This window comes from Dendropsophus ebraccatus, chromosome 9 (assembly GCF_027789765.1).
Source record: "Dendropsophus ebraccatus isolate aDenEbr1 chromosome 9, aDenEbr1.pat, whole genome shotgun sequence".
Lineage (NCBI taxonomy): Eukaryota > Metazoa > Chordata > Amphibia > Anura > Hylidae > Dendropsophus > Dendropsophus ebraccatus.
In genome coordinates, this window is record NC_091462.1 from 113,602,585 (window position 1) to 113,618,115 (window position 15,531).

Genomic DNA, 15,531 nt, shown 5'->3' on the forward strand with positions numbered 1-15,531 from the left:
GTAGTTAGCAATGTCAGCACCTGTGCTATGTCTTCTTGAACTACTCACATCTAGGATGTGGGCCGAAAACTGCCTGCACCCTAATAGATTATATTATAGGCAGTTCAGGCAGCTGTCCGAGGCCCAAAGCCTGCCCCATACCCCCAGAGTGTGGCTGCAGGGAATATGAGCAGCTCAGGCCATGGGCTCCCTGGGTGCTTGGGGCCTGGGCAGCCTCCCGAACCACCCATATTATAATCTGCCACTGACAGTCACACACTGACCTATATGCAGGAGAGAAGGTGACAGCTACAATGGACAATTTCTGTAGTGGCTGTCACCTATAAGTTAAAGTGGGTTATCCAGGATTAGAGAAACACAGAGAGCAAACCCTGTGGCCGATATGTGGGCGATGTGTGGCCGATGTGTGGCCGATGTGTGGCCGGTGTGTGGCCGATGTGTGGCCGATGTGTTGCTGGTGTGTGGCTGATGTGTGGCCGATGTGTGGTTGGTGTGTGGCCGATGTGTGGTTGGTGTGTGGCCGATGTGTGGTTGGTGTGTGGTTGATGTGTGGTTGGTGTGTGGCTGCTGGAATTTGTCCGTGAAGAAGACACCAGACTAAGGTTTCATCTTGGGATTTTATTTCATTAGTGAAACACACTGACGAAGAGATAGAGGGACAGGGTACATGGTGCCGGCTCACCTGGAGACATCCAGTTATCTTTTTAACATCGAGAAACTTGATTTAGGGGCAGAGAGGACTCGTGCCACCAGGTGCGATGCTCTGCAGCACAGTGCGATGCTCTGCTTCATTACTTGGCGCAGTGTTGACAGTTACTGCTGGCATAGTCCCAGTGAAAGCTAATGGCATCGATCACAGAGCCGGAGCTGCCACTGATGTATCTCAGCACAGTGTTGGGGTACAGGGGGGCGGCATTAAAACTGCTCCCATATTCCTTTCCAATGGGAAACTGACGGCCTTTATTTGTGATAAACATCAACTTCCTGACGTACTTGGTATATTTCCCTGTGACCTGAGTGATCGTCTCCCCAGGGTGCAGGAAGATCTCCTCCAAGTCGCCTGCAGAGCCCCCCTTGTATTCCGACCAAGTGGTCCCATAGCACACCTGGATCCTGAGGAGGAAACAAATGTGAATAGATTTACACGTGTATCTATAGGAGCAGTATTATAGTAGTTGTATTCTTGTATATAGGAGCAGTATTATAGTAGTTGTATTCTTGTATATAGGAGCAGTATTATAGTAGTTATATTCTTGTATATAGGAGCAGTATTATAGTAGTTATATTCCTGTATATAGGGGGCAGTATTATAGTAGTTATATTCTTGTATATAGGAGCAGTATTATAGTAGTTATATTCCTGTATATAGGGGGCAGTATTATAGTAGTTATATTCTTGTATATAGGAGCAGTATTATAGTAGTTATATTCCTGTATATAGGGGGCAGTATTATAGTAGTTATATCCCTGTATATAGGAGCAGTATTATAGTAGTTATATTCCTGTATATAGGAGGCAGTATAATAGTAGTTATATTCCTGTATATAGGGGGCAGTTATAGTAGTATATTCCTGTATATAGAGGGCAGTATTATAGTAGTTATATTCCTGTATATAGGAGCAGTATTATAGTAGTTATATTCTTGTATATTGGAGCAGTATTATAGTAGTTATATTCCTGTATATAGGAGCAGTATTATAGTAGTTATATTCCTGTATATTGGAGCAGTATTATAGTAGTTATATTCCTGTATATAGGGGCAGTATTATAGTAGTTATATCCCTGTATATAGGAGCAGTATTATAGTAGTTATATTTCTGTATATAGGAGCAGTATTATAGTAGTTATATCCCTGTATATAGGAGCAGTATTATAGTAGTTATATCCCTGTATATAGGAGCAGTATTATAGTAGTTATGACACGAACTGGAGAGAATGGAACCGCTGCACATCCCATCTATGGCTGATACTAATGCCGCTAGGCCTATATTAAAAATCAACACCAGAGTGTCTGTATATGAATTGATCAAGCCATATTGCCCTGTGTACCACCGCGCAGGTCCTCTGGTCCACACGGGTCCCTACGCTAACTCCACACCGTGTCGGTCAGCGACCGCCAACCCCGCCAAGCGTGCACGTGCAGGAAAGGGAGGCCATGGAACGGCCCTGCAACCCCAATGTCACAGGACCAGACCCAAAAAGCCCCACCAAAACCCAGCCAGCACCACCGGCGGGGAAGGCTGCCCCCAAACGACACAAGTATGGATATGGTATTACACTTACCATTGCTGCTCTCACAGAATGGGGAAGACATAGGGTCCAGACATGTGAGCACAGACATATCCTGCTAATTTTGGTCATGTGGGTCTTATAAAGGAGTGCGAGCTGTTCAGAGAGGGAGAATTGCAAAACACGAACTGGAGAGAATGGAACCGCTGCAAATCCCATCTATGGCTGATACTAATGCCGCTAGGCCTATATTAAAAATCAACACCAGAGTGTCTGTATATGAATTGATCAAGCCATATTGCCCCGTGTACCACCGCGCAGGTCCTCTGGTCCACACGGGTCCCTACGCTAACTCCACACCGTGTCGGTCAGCGACCGCCAACCCCGCAAAGTGTAGGGACCCATGTGTATCAGATACCTGCATGAGGTACATGGGGCAGTGTGGCTTGATCAATTCACATACAGAATTCTGATGTTTTTTATGCAGCCGAGAGGCACTAGTATCAGCCATAGGTGTGAGGTGCAGCACTCTTTTTCTTCCCTGAACCGTAATTTGTTTCTCATTTTTCTCCGTGTTTTGCACTCCTCCTGGTGAGACCCACATGACCGCAATTAGCAGGAGACACCTGAGTGCTCATGGTTTTAATCCCTCCTGTCTGTCCCATTCTATCTGTGATAGCTATGGTGAGTGCAATACCTTATCCAGACTTGTGCTGTTTGGGGGCAGCTTCCTCCGCCGGTGGTGCTGGCTGGGTTTTGGTGTGGCATTTTTGGGTCTGATCCTGTGGCATGGGGGTTGCAGGGCCGTTCCATGGCCTCCCTTCCCTGACTGTGCACGCCTGCGGGGGTGGTGGTCACTGACCGGCACAGTGTGGACTTAGTGTAGGGACCCATGTGTATCAGATACCTGCACGCGGTACATGGGGCAGTGTGGCTTGATCAATTCACATACAGAATTCTGATGTTTTTTATGCAGCCGAGAGGTACTAGTATCAGCCATAGGTGTGAGGTGCAGCACTCTTTTTCTTCCCTGAACCATTATAGTAGTTATATTCCTGTATATAGGGGCAGTATTATAGTAGTTATATTCCTGTATATTGGAGCAGTATTATAGTAGTTGTATTCCTGTATATAGGAGCAGTATTATAGTAGTTGTATTCCTGTATATAGGAGCAGTATTATAGTAGTTATATTCTTGTATATAGGGAGAAGTATTATAGTAGTTATATTCCTGTATATAGGAGCAGTATTATAGTAGTTATATTCTTGTATATAGGGGCAGTATTATCAGGGGCGGTCTTGGCATTTCTGGGGCCCCAAGCGAAGTTATGTCTGAGGCCCCCCCCTCGACACGCGTTCCAAAACAATAGGCCACTGTGTGTTGCCCCCAGTAGTATATACCCCTTGTGTCCTGCCCCCAATAGTATATACCCCTTGTTTGCTTCCCCCAGTAGTATATAGACCCCTGTGTGTTCCCCCAGTTATATATAGCCCCCCCACCGTGTGCTCCCCCAGAAGTATATAGACCTCCTGTGTGCTGCCCCAGTTGTATATAGACCCCCTGTGTGCTCCCCTACTAGTATATAGACCCCCTGTGTGCTCCCTCAGGGGTATTTAGCCCCCCTGTGTGCTCCCCCACTTGGATACAGACCTCCTGTGTGCTCCCCCACTTGGATATAGACCCCTGTGTGCTCCTCCAGTAGTATATAAACCCCCTGTGTGGTTCCCCCAGTAGTATATAGACCCCCTGTGTGCCCCACCAGTATTAAATAGACCCCTTGTGTGCTGCCCCAGTAGTATACAGACCCCTGTGTGCTCCCCCAGTTATATATAGACCACCTGTGTGCCTCACAAGTAGTATATAGACCCCCTGTATGTTCCCCCAGTAGTATATAGACCCCCTGTGTGCCCCACCAGTAGTATATAGACCCCTGTGTGCTCCCCCAGTAGTATATAGCCCCCCTGTGTGCTCCCCCAGTTGGATATAGACCTCCTGTGTGCTCTCCAAGTTGTATATAGACCCCATTCTGCTGCCCCAAGTTGTATATAGACCCCCTGTGTGCTGCCCCCAATAGTATGTAGACCCCTTTGTGAAGCCCCAGTAGTCTATAGCCCCCCTGTGTGCTCCCCCTGTTATATAGCCCCCCTGTGTGTTCCCCCTATTTATATAGACCCCCGATGTGCGCTCCCCCAGTTAAACAGACCCCTGTGTGCTCCCCCTCCCATATAGTATATAACACAATAAAACAAACACTTATACTCACCTGGGTCCGGGCGTCTCCACTTCTCTTCACTTTTGTGGCCGCAGGAAGGTTTTTTTCTGCGATCACAAGAGACCGCACTCCCCTTGTCCTGGCGCCGATGCTCCAGTGATGTCACTGGAGCGCCGGCACCACAAGGACAAAGCTGCCACTTGTGACCGCAGGGAAAACCCTTCCTGCGGCCTCCAGAGTGACTGACAGGAAGGGAGCCAATGTCTCCCGCCCTGTCAGTGCTGCTGCATGTAACTATGAGCGCTCATTACGAGTGCTCATAGTTACAGTTCAGATGGCAGCAGCGAGCGGGGCAGTGGCCCTGTCCAGTGGTCTTGAGCACAAGAGCGGGGCGTGGGGGCCCCCCTGGATGTTGGGGGCCCCAAGCGATCGCTTGGTGTGCTTGGTGCCAAAGACCGCCACTGAGTATTATAGTAGTTATATTCCTGTATATTGGAGCAGTATTATAGTAGTTATATCCCTGTATATAGGAGCAGTATTATAGTAGTTATATTCCTGTATATAGGGAGCAGTATTATAGTAGTTATATTCTTGTATATAGGGGCAGTATTATAGTAGTTGTGGTTTAGGGAAGAAAAAGAGTGCTGCACCTCACACCTATGGCTGATACTAGTGCCCCTAGGCTAAATAAAAAACACATCAGAATTTTGTGTATCAATTGATCAAGCCATACTGCCCCATGTACCATCGTGCAGGTATCTGATACACATGGGTACCTACACTAAGTCCACACCGTGCCAGTCAGTGGCCACCAACCCCTCAGGCGTGCACAGTCAGGGAACGGGGGCCATGGGACGGCCCTGCGACCCCCATGCCACAGGACCAGACCCAAAAACACCACACCAGAACCCGGCCAGCACCGCCGGCGGAGAAGGTCGCCCCCAAACAGCACAAGTCTGGATGAGGTATTGCACTCACCATAGCTGCTGCAGACAGAATGGGAAAAGACAGGAGGGATTAAAACCATGTGCACTCAGGTGTCTCCTGCTAATAGCGGTCATGTGGGTCTTACAGGAGAAGTGCAAAACACGGAGAAAAGACAGAAACAAAATACAGTTCAGGGAAGAAAAAGAGTGCTGCACCTCACACCTATAGCTAATACTAGTGCCGCTAGGCTAAATAAAAAACACATCAGAATTTTGTGTATGAATTGATCAAGCCATACTGCCCCATGTACCATTGTGCAGGTATCTGATACACATGGGTCCCTACACTAAGTCCACACCGTGCCAGTCAGTGGCCACCAACCCCGCAGGCGTGCACAGTCAGAGAACGGGGGCCATGGGAATTTATGCAGCCGAGAGGTACTAGTATCAGCCATAGGTGTGAGGTGCAGCGCTCTTTTTCTTCCCTGAACCGTATTTTGTTTCTCTCTTTTCTCCGTGTTTTGCACTCCTCCTAGTGAGACCCACATGACCGCAATTAGCAGGAGACACCTGAGTGCTCATGGTTTTAATCCCTCCTGTCTGTCCCATTCTATCTTTGATAGCTATGGTGAGTGCAATACCTTATCCAGACTTGTGCTGTTTGGGGGCAGCTTCCTCCGCCGGTGGTGCTGGCTGGGTTTTGGTGTGGCATTTTTGGGTCTGGTCCTGTGGCATGGGGGTTGCAGGGCCGTTCCATGGCCTCCCTTCCCTGACTGTGCACGCCTGCGGGGGTGGTGGTCACTGACCGGCACAGTGTGGACTTAGTGTAGGGACCCATGTGTATCAGATACCTGCACGAGGTACATGGGGCAGTGTGGCTTGATCAATTCACATACAGAATTCTGATGTTTTTTATGCAGCCGAGAGGTACTAGTATCAGCCATAGGTGTGAGGTGCAGCACTCTTTTTCTTCCCTGAACCGTATTATAGTAGTTATATCCCTGTATATAGGAGCAGTATTATAGTAGTTATATTCTTGTATATAGGAGCAGTGTTATAGTAGTTATGCGGTTCAGGGAAGAAACAGAGTGCTGCACCTCACACCTATGGCTGATACTAGTGCCCCTAGGCTAAATAAAAAACACATCAGAATTTTGTGTATGAATTGATCAAGCCATACTGCCCCATGTACCATCGTGCAGGTATCTGATACACATGGGTCCCTACACTAAGTCCACACCGTGCCGGTCAGTGACTGCCAACCCCGCAGGCGTGCACAGTCAGGGAACGGGGGCCATGGGACGGCCCTGCAACCCCCATGTCACAGGACCAGACCCAAAAACACCACACCAGAACCCGGCCAGCACCGCCGGCGGAGAAGGCCGCCCCCAAACAGCACATGTCTGGATAAGGTATTGCACTCACCATAGCTGCTGCAGACAGAATGGGAAAAGACAGGAGGGATTAAAACCATGTGCACTCAGGTGTCTCCTGGTTTTGGGTCTGGTCCTGTGACATGGGGGTCGCAGGGCCGTCCCATGGCCCCCGTTCCCTGGCTGTGCACGCCTGCGGGACGGTGTGGACTTAGTGTAGGGACCCATGTGTATCAGATACCTGCACGATGGTACATGGGGCAGTATGGCTTGATCAATTCATACACAAAATTCTGATGTGTTTTTTATTTAGCCGAGAGGTACTAGTATCAGCCATAGGTGTGAGGTGCAGCACTCTGTTTCTTCCCTAAACCATTATAGTAGTTATATTCCTGTATATAGGAGCAGTATTATAGTATTTATATCCCTGTATATAGGGGCAGTATTATAGTAGTATATCCCTGTATATAGGGGCAGTATTATAGTAGTATATTCCTGTATATAGGAGCAGTATTATAGTAGTTATATTCCTGTATATAGGAGCAGTATTATAGTAGTTATATTCCTGTATATAGGAGCAGTATTATAGTAGTTATATTCTTGTATATAGGGAGCAGTATTATAGTAGTTATATCCCTGTATATAGGAGCAGTATTATAGTAGTTATATTCCTGTATATAGGAGCAGTATTATAGTAGTTATATTCTTGTATATAGGAGCAGTATTATAGTAGTTATATTCCTGTATATAGGAGAAGTATTATAGTAGTATATCCCTGTATATAGGAGCAGTATTATAGTAGTTATATTCCTGTATATAGGAGCAGTATTATAGTAGTTATTGCGGGTGAGAGAAGTTCAGTCGGCACCAGCAGATAACAACACTATCGGGAGGCTGAGAGCTAGGGAATATGCAGCAAAGTTGGTCACAGCCAGACGAAGCGCCGAGTAGGCGAGAAACAATTGTAGCTGTAAGGAGCACACCTGCGTAACACCTTCCCCCTCCCAGCTCCTGCCTCTGGTGTATGGAATAATAAACCCTTCTTTCTGCAGACCGGTGAGTGCGGATTCCTTTCTCTCCTTTTGTACATTATAGTAGTTATATTCCTGTATATAGGAGCAGTATTATAGTAGTTATATTCCTGTATATAGGAGCAGTATTATAGTAGTATATTCCTGTATATAGGAGCAGTAATATAGTAGTTATATTCTTGTATATAGGAGCAGTATTATAGTAGTTATATTCTTGTATATAGGAGGCAGTATTATAGTAGCTATATTCTTGTATATAGGAGCAGTATTATAGTAGCTATATTCTTGTATATGGGAGCAGTATTATAGTAGTTATATTCTTGTATATAGGAGGCAGTATTATAGTAGTTATATTCCTGTATATAGGAGGCAGTATTATAGTTGCTATATTCTTGTATATAGAAGCAGTATTATAGTATAATTTTCTTTCTCACCCTGTGATGTAGTTACGATTTGCACGGACCCTTATGGCTGTGATCGGTCCATGTAACTGGTTTCCAGAATGTGAGAAGCGTTTTCCGCCACCGCCGCCATATTCACCAGAGTAAGAGGAGCTGCGCTGCTGAGCTGGAGGGAGAAGGATAGCGGCATCACAATACAGTCATGTAAGAGGGTTTGTGAGGTGCACAGATATATGAGAATATAAGGAGCCTCACTCAGGGGTCTCCCCATTATTGTCTTACCTGCAGCGATACAGAGGACACTGAGCAAGATCCAGAGCTTCATTCTGTAAAGAGATTGGTAAAACCATATGTTAAGATCTGCAGAACATTGCACCTCACCTTACAGAACACTGACTGCTAAATGACCCCCAATATCTCAGTAAGAGTCAGTGTTCCTCTATAAGCTCTTTGCTGACTTGTAGTATCCTGATATATTACAGTGGATGGGACATGGTGCACCCCATATCACGGCTCACCTGTCGAGGTATCAGGTCTCTGGGATGAGTCCAGGTTTCTGATGCCATTTATAGGGCAGAGATTTGGCTCATGGGAAGGAATCCACCTTCTGGGTAAACAGCAGCTATGGGGGCAGGACAGCTGGGGGGCAGGAGGGTGGGGCAGATAACCAGGATCTCCTAAGGTCAAGGGCAATTCTCTCTGCCAACACGGGACACCTTATCTGTGTTTGATTTTACTCCAAATGTAGAACAGATTGTCAGCTCTGTTGCCAACATGTAACAGGTTCTGGCTGCATCGTGGAGAGTGCTAAAATCTTGCACCATAGACAATGCGACATCACGATATATAGATATGTGTATAAGTGTATGGATTAGACATTGCTTATGAAGGGGCCTTGAGGAATGGGTTAAATAGGGCCCCGGTCCTGGTCCATGCCACCCAATTCCAGTATTGTACTTTACTGATCCTGCATTATACTCCAGAGCTGCACTCACTATTCTGCTGGTGGGGTCACTGCGTACATACATTACCATAATTGGGGGGGGGGTTGCTTAACCTGTGCAGAAATGTTGTATTGTAAGCCTCTTGCCCATTTTACAAAGAACTGACTTGCTATGTGTACAGATGCTACATACTGTAGAGGAGCAGATCACCTGCCAAAATGTTGGGTGCTCTGCTTCTCAGTGGGCACAGATCATTTACGCTCCCTGCTCCTGACTGTGTCTGCATCTGTACTGCAGCCTCTAGGAAAGGTGACATGATCACTAGAGGCTGCAGTGCAGGATTGGTGCATTACAGACAGGAGCAGGGATGGATGACTGTGGGGCTGTGTTCCCACATTGCTTTTTCCCACATGGCTTTATCCTGCTGCGCTAGCCGTGGTAGCTAGCATTTACACATTTTGTACTGCAGGGAGGACCTGGACATTCACAAACAAGTAACGAATGTATAGTAGAATTCTATATTTCGATCTACGCACATGCGTGCAGATTCAGGTGTAAAGCGTAAATTATGCCATTGGGTATGCATTTGTGTACACAGTTGCAGACAGATTGCGTACATTTCAGTCTAGAGTTACGTACATGCGGACAAATTATCAGGTGTAAAACATAAATTATGCAGTTGCGTACGTTCGCAAGTTTGAATATGTTCCAAAATGATAGTTATAACCATTCCAACCATCAAACAAAGTGATCGCGATCGGCGAACACAATTAGCTCCATGTTCGTACAAAAATTTACAATCATGTTTGCTCATCACTATTTAGAAGCTTAGTAGTGGAAGATGTCTGATAGACAGCATTCATTACTAAGCTGGGGCTGTTAACCTATAGAATGCCTGGTCTGGAACAGGAGCTGCTGGTATTCGTATGATGGAAAGTAATGGCTCTTTCCACCCTTGTAATACTAGGCTGTGGCTGTTTGGTTTATACCAGGCTGGTTATGGGAAATAGGGGGGGGGGGGGGGGAGGATACACACGCTTTATAACTTTTTTCTTATTTCAAAATAAAAATTATAACCTGTAGGGTTTTCCTTATTTTCCATAACCAGCCAGGTAAAAACCAAACATCAGCAGCCTAGTATTACAAGGGTGGGAAGAGCCAAAAGAAATCATAATTGCCTTTTTAACTTAAATGCAATGTGGGAACACGACCCAACACCTACTTCTCCCCGTTCCTGAGGGTGTCATTTTGGGGTGTCTGAAAGTACCTAAGGCCTCATGCCTGATCCTATCACATCTGCAAGGAGTTTGTATGTTCTCTCCGTGTTTGTGTGGGTTTCCTTCGGGTGCTCCGGTTTCCTCCCACACCCAAAAACATACAGATAGGTGAAGTGCTGTGGAATCTGTGTGCGCTATACAAATTAAAAAAAAAATACTATGTACTCAGATTAAGTGCTTGAGTCTATTATGTGGGATTTGGTTTGCTGAGCCACTGTATCTAAGGGCTGTATTAGACCGCCCGACATTACACTGTAAGCGAGTGCCGATCTGCTAGATCCGCTATATACGACACAATACTTAGGTCTGAAGACATTGTTAAAGGGGTTATCCAGCGCTACAAAGACATGGCCACTTTCCCCCCTACTATTGTCTCCAGTTCAGGTGCGGTTTGCAATTAAGCTCCATTTACTTCAATGGAACTGAGTTTCAAAACCAAAACCAAACTAGGGACAACAGTAGGGGGAAAGTGGCCATGTTTTTGTAGCGCTGGATAACCCCTTTAATGATCTCTGTGCAGCCCTTGCTTAAACTAGGAAGTAAATACTTACCTGTCCTGGCTCCCTCCGGCATCCTGCTGCCTTTTCCCTGTGTTGCCTGCTCACCGCAGCTGCCGCTGACACTTCTGACCTTGTCTCGGTTGATCACTGACCGAGATTGGAACAGCATCATGGCCAGTGATTGTCTAGGCGGTGTCAGCAGCTGCGTTGGGAGGGAAACCCAGGGAAAAGGCAGCAGGACACCGGGGGAGCCTGGACAAGTAAGTGCATATTATTTTCACTACACTCTCATCCCATCTCATCCTAAGCCCACCATATGTGATACTGACCACTGATATGCTGTATCAAAGCCCATCTTATGTGATAATGACCCCTGATGTGCTGTATCTAGGCCAACTAAGTGACAGCTACATTGGCCAATAGTTGAGGTAGTTGTCACCTTTTAAAGCGACTCTGTACCCACAATCTGTCCCCCCCTAAACCCTTGTACCTTCGGATAGCTGCTTTTAATCCTAGATCTGTCCTGGGTTCCGATCGGCAGGTGATGCAGTTATTGTCCTAAAAACAAAAATTTTAAACTTGCAGCCCTGTGCCCAACTGGCGTGGCCTAGAGTGTGTGTGCCCTAGGATTGCGACACCCCTTTCCACCTGTGCAATGTTCAGACAAGTGATGAATAGGAAAAATCCTACCCAGGGGCATTTATAATGAGGAGGGACGGAGAGGCGGTGCAGGCCTAGGGTATGGGTACTCTAGGCCACACCAATTTGACAAAGGGCTGCTGTTTTTTAGGACAATAACTGCATCACCTGCTGAACGGACCCCAGGACAGATCTTGGATTAAAAGCAGCTATCCGAAGGTACAAGGGGGGGGGGGGGTGCAGATTGTAGGTACAGAGTCACTTTAAGTTAAAGGGGTTCTCCAGGATTACAAAGACATAGCTGTTTTATTCCAAAAAGAGCACCACCCCTGCCCTCAGGCTGTGTGTAGTATCACAATGCCTTACAAATGCAAATGGAACTGAAGACAAGATTGGCGCTGTTTCTACAAGAAAGCAGCCATGTTTTGCTGTATGACTCTGTCTGCTCTCCTCATTCCCCCCTCCACAGTCTGCTGTTAACCAGGGACTGAATCTTAGGTGGAGTTCCCCTGACATCTGGGCTTGGGATTTGTCAATGGAGGAGACACCAGACTAAGGTTTCAGCAACAGATTTTATTTCAGAAGTGAGACAAGAAGATGGCGGAGCATGGTTCATGGTGCTGACCAGCCTGGGGGCATCTGGTGGGGGGTAGGTGGAAACTTGGTTACAAATGGAAACGTGATTTGAGAGGAGTCATGCCACCAGGTGCGATGCTCTGCTTACTATTTGGCGCAGTGTACACAGTTACTGCTGGCATAGTCCCAGTGAAAGGCGATGGCATCGATCACAGAGCCGGAGCTGCCACTGATGAATCTCAGCACAGTGTTGGGGTACAGGGGGGCGGCATTAAAACTGGTCCCGTAATCCTTTCCAATGTGGAACTGACGGCCTTTATTTGTGATGAACACCAACTTCCTGAGGTAGGAGGAATATTTCCCTGACACCTGGATGATCGTCTCCCCCGGGTGCAGGAAGATCTCCTCCAAGTCGCCTGAGGAGCCCCCCTTATACTGCGACCAAGTGGTCCCATAGCGGACCTGGATCCTGAGGAGAAAAAACCAATATATAAGGAAATTCTCCTAATAGATTTACAAATGTATCTGTAGGGGGCAGTATTATAGTAGTTATATTCTTGTATATAAGAGCAGTATTATAGTAGTTATATTCCTGTATATAGGAGCAGTATTATAGTAGTTATATTCCTGTATATAGCAGCAGTATTATAGTAGTTATACGAACTGGAGAGAATGGAACGGCTGCACATCCCATCTATGGCTGATACTAATGCTGCTAGGCCTATATTAAAAATCAACACCAGAGTGTCTGTATATGAATTGATCAAGCCATATTGCCCCGTGTACCACCGTGCAGGTCCTCTGGTCCACACGGGTCCCTACGCTAACTCCACACCGTGTCGGTCAGCGACCGCCAACCCCGCGAAGCGTGCACGTGCAGGGAAGGGAGGCCATGGAACGGCCCTGCAACCCCAATGTCACAGGACCAGACCCAAAAAGCCCCACCAAAACCCAGCCAGCACCACCGGCGGGGAAGGCTGCCCCCAAACGACACAAGTATGGATATGGTATTACACCTACCATCTCTGAACAGCTAGCACTCCTTTATAAGACCCACATGACCAAAATTAGCAGGATATGTCTGTGCTCACATGTCTGGACCCTATGTCTTCCCCATTCTGTGAGAGCAGCAATGGTAAGTGTAATACCATATCCATACTTGTGTCGTTTGGGGGCAGCCTTCCCCGCCGGTGGTGCTGGCTGGGTTTTGGTGGGGCTTTTTGGGTCTGGTCCTGTGACATTGGGGTTGCAGGGCCGTTCCATGGCCTCCCTTCCCTGCACGTGCACGCTTTGCGGGGTTGGCGGTCGCTGACCGACACGGTGTGGAGTTAGCGTAGGGACCCGTGTGGACCAGAGGACCTGCGCGGTGGTACACGGGGCAATATGGCTTGATCAATTCATATACAGACACTCTGGTGTTGATTTTTAATATAGGCCTAGCGGCATTAGTATCAGCCATAGATGGGATGTGCAGCCGTTCCACTCTCTCCAGTTTGTGTATTATAGTAGTTATATTCCTGTATATAGGAGCAGTATTATAGTAGTTATATTCCTGTATATAGGGGGCAGTATTATAGTAGTTATATTCCTGTATATAGGAGCAGTATTATAGTAGTTATATTCCTGTATATAGGGGCAGTATTATAGTAGTTATATTCCTGTATATAGGGGGCAGTATTATAGTAGTATATCCCTGTATATAGGAGCAGTATTATAGTAGTATATCCCTGTATATAGGGGGCAGTATTATAGTAGTTATATTCCTGTATATAGGAGCAGTATAATAGTAGTTATATACCTGTATATAGGAGCAGTATTATAGTAGTTATATTCCTGTATATAGGGGGCAGTATTATAGTAGTTATATTCCTGTATATAGGAGCAGTATAATAGTAGTTATATACCTGTATATAGGAGCAGTATAATAGTAGTTATTTTCCTGTATATAGGGGCTGTATTATAGTAGTTTTATTCCTGTATATAGGAGCAGTATTATAGTAGTTATATTCTTGTATATAGGAGGCAGTATTATAGTAGTTATATTCTTGTATATAGGAGGCAGTATTATAGTAGCTATATTCTTGTATATGGAAGCAGTATTATAGTATAATTTTCTTTCTCACCCTGTGATGTAGTTACGATTTGCACGGACCCTTACGGCTGTGATCTGTCCATCCAACTGGTTTCCAGACTGTGAGAAGCGTTTTCCGCCACCACCGCCATATTCTCCAGAGTAAGAGGAGCTGCGCTGCTGAGCTGGAGGGGGAAGGATAGCGGCATCACAATACAGTCATGTAAGAGGGTTTGTGAGGTGCACAGATATATGAGAATATAAGGAGCCTCACTCAGGGATCTCCCCATTATTGTCTTACCTGCAGCGATACAGAGGACACTGAGCAAGATCCAGAGCTTCATTCTGTAAAGAGATTGGGAAAGCCATATGTTAACATCTGCAGAACATTGCATCTCACCTTACAGAACACTGACTGCTGAATGACCCCCAATATCTCAGTAAGAGTCAGTGTTCCTCCAATACACAGTATATAATCTTCTTTCTGACTGATATATTATAGTAGATGGGACATGGTGCACCCCACATCACGGCTCACCTGTCCAGGTATCGGGTCTCTGGGATGAGCGCAGGTGTATGGGTTCTATTTATAAGACAGGGGTTTAGCTTATGGAAAGGAATCCCACCTTCTGAGTAAACAGCAGCCATAGGGGCAGGAGGGTGGGGCAGATAATATCCGGGGGTCAAGGGCAATATTCTTTGCATTACCAGACATCCTATCTGTGTTTGCTTTCTCCAAATATAGAACAGAACCTACAGACTGTCGGCTATAATGCAGTGATAGAATCGGCTCTGGTGGCATCATGGTGAGCGCGGAAATCCTGCAGAAAAGACAATGAGATATATAGATATATAGAGATATATATATATATAGGGGGAGATTTATCAAACATGGTGTAAAGTGAAAGTGGCTCAGTTGCCCTTAGCAACCAATCAGATTCCACCTTTCATTCCTCACAGACTCTTTGGAAAATGAAAGGTGGAATCTGATTGGTTGCCGGGGGCGACTGAGCCAGTTCTACTTTACACCATGTTTGATAAATCCCCCCTGGTGTGTGTATTTGTGTGCATCAGTCATTGCTTTTCCCCATCACCAGCCCCACTGCCTCCACCTACCCGAACAGAAGGGGCAATAACATTAATCATTTCCTGGATCACCTGCAGTCTGGATCACCTGTAGTCTGGATCACCTGTATGCTGGATCACCTGTAGTCTGACTCCCCTGTAGTCCGGCTCACCTGTAGTCTGTATCACCTGTAGTCTGTATCACCTGTAGTCTATATCCCCTGTAGTCTATATCCCCTGTAGTCTGGCTTCCCTGTAGTCCGGCTCACCTGTAGTCTGTATCACCT

General features: G+C 46.3%; 2 protein-coding genes across 2 annotated transcripts; both read right to left on the reverse strand.

Annotated features, from left to right (window-relative positions):
• Positions 1 to 603: 603 nt before the first annotated feature.
• On the reverse strand, positions 604 to 8,734 carry LOC138801589 (zymogen granule membrane protein 16-like). The gene is made up of 4 exons (XM_069984582.1): positions 8,691 to 8,734; positions 8,455 to 8,498; positions 8,206 to 8,338; positions 604 to 1,113 (listed from the first exon to the last, which is right to left on the reverse strand). Exons 2-4 carry the CDS (start codon positions 8,495 to 8,497, stop codon positions 792 to 794), a joined length of 498 nt encoding a protein of 165 aa, XP_069840683.1. The 5' UTR covers position 8,498; positions 8,691 to 8,734; the 3' UTR covers positions 604 to 791.
• Positions 8,735 to 12,172: 3,438 nt separating this feature from the next.
• Positions 12,173 to 14,561, reverse strand: LOC138801590 (zymogen granule membrane protein 16-like). The gene is made up of 3 exons (XM_069984583.1): positions 14,481 to 14,561; positions 14,232 to 14,364; positions 12,173 to 12,577 (listed from the first exon to the last, which is right to left on the reverse strand). The coding sequence occupies exons 1-3, from the start codon at positions 14,521 to 14,523 to the stop codon at positions 12,256 to 12,258; spliced, it is 498 nt and encodes a 165-aa protein (XP_069840684.1). The 5' UTR covers positions 14,524 to 14,561; the 3' UTR covers positions 12,173 to 12,255.
• Between the last annotated feature and the right edge of the window lie 970 nt (positions 14,562 to 15,531).

What these genes read in the sequence shown, in the direction of transcription:
- LOC138801590 (XM_069984583.1), bottom strand. Translation starts at nt 14,523, where the DNA reads ATGAAGCTCTGGATCTTGCTCAGTGTCCTCTGTATCGCTGCAG. An exon ending in TGTCCTCTGTATCGCTGCAG is followed by an intron (nt 14,365 to 14,480) that starts GTAAGACAATAA and finishes TTCCCCCTCCAG; the next exon opens with CTCAGCAGCGCAGCTCCTCT. An exon ending in AATCGTAACTACATCACAGG is followed by an intron (nt 12,578 to 14,231) that starts GTGAGAAAGAAA and finishes TTTTCTCCTCAG; the next exon opens with GATCCAGGTCCGCTATGGGA.
- LOC138801589 (XM_069984582.1), bottom strand. Translation starts at nt 8,497, where the DNA reads ATGAAGCTCTGGATCTTGCTCAGTGTCCTCTGTATCGCTGCAG. An exon ending in TGTCCTCTGTATCGCTGCAG is followed by an intron (nt 8,339 to 8,454) that starts GTAAGACAATAA and finishes TTCTCCCTCCAG; the next exon opens with CTCAGCAGCGCAGCTCCTCT. An exon ending in AATCGTAACTACATCACAGG is followed by an intron (nt 1,114 to 8,205) that starts GTGAGAAAGAAA and finishes TTTCCTCCTCAG; the next exon opens with GATCCAGGTGTGCTATGGGA.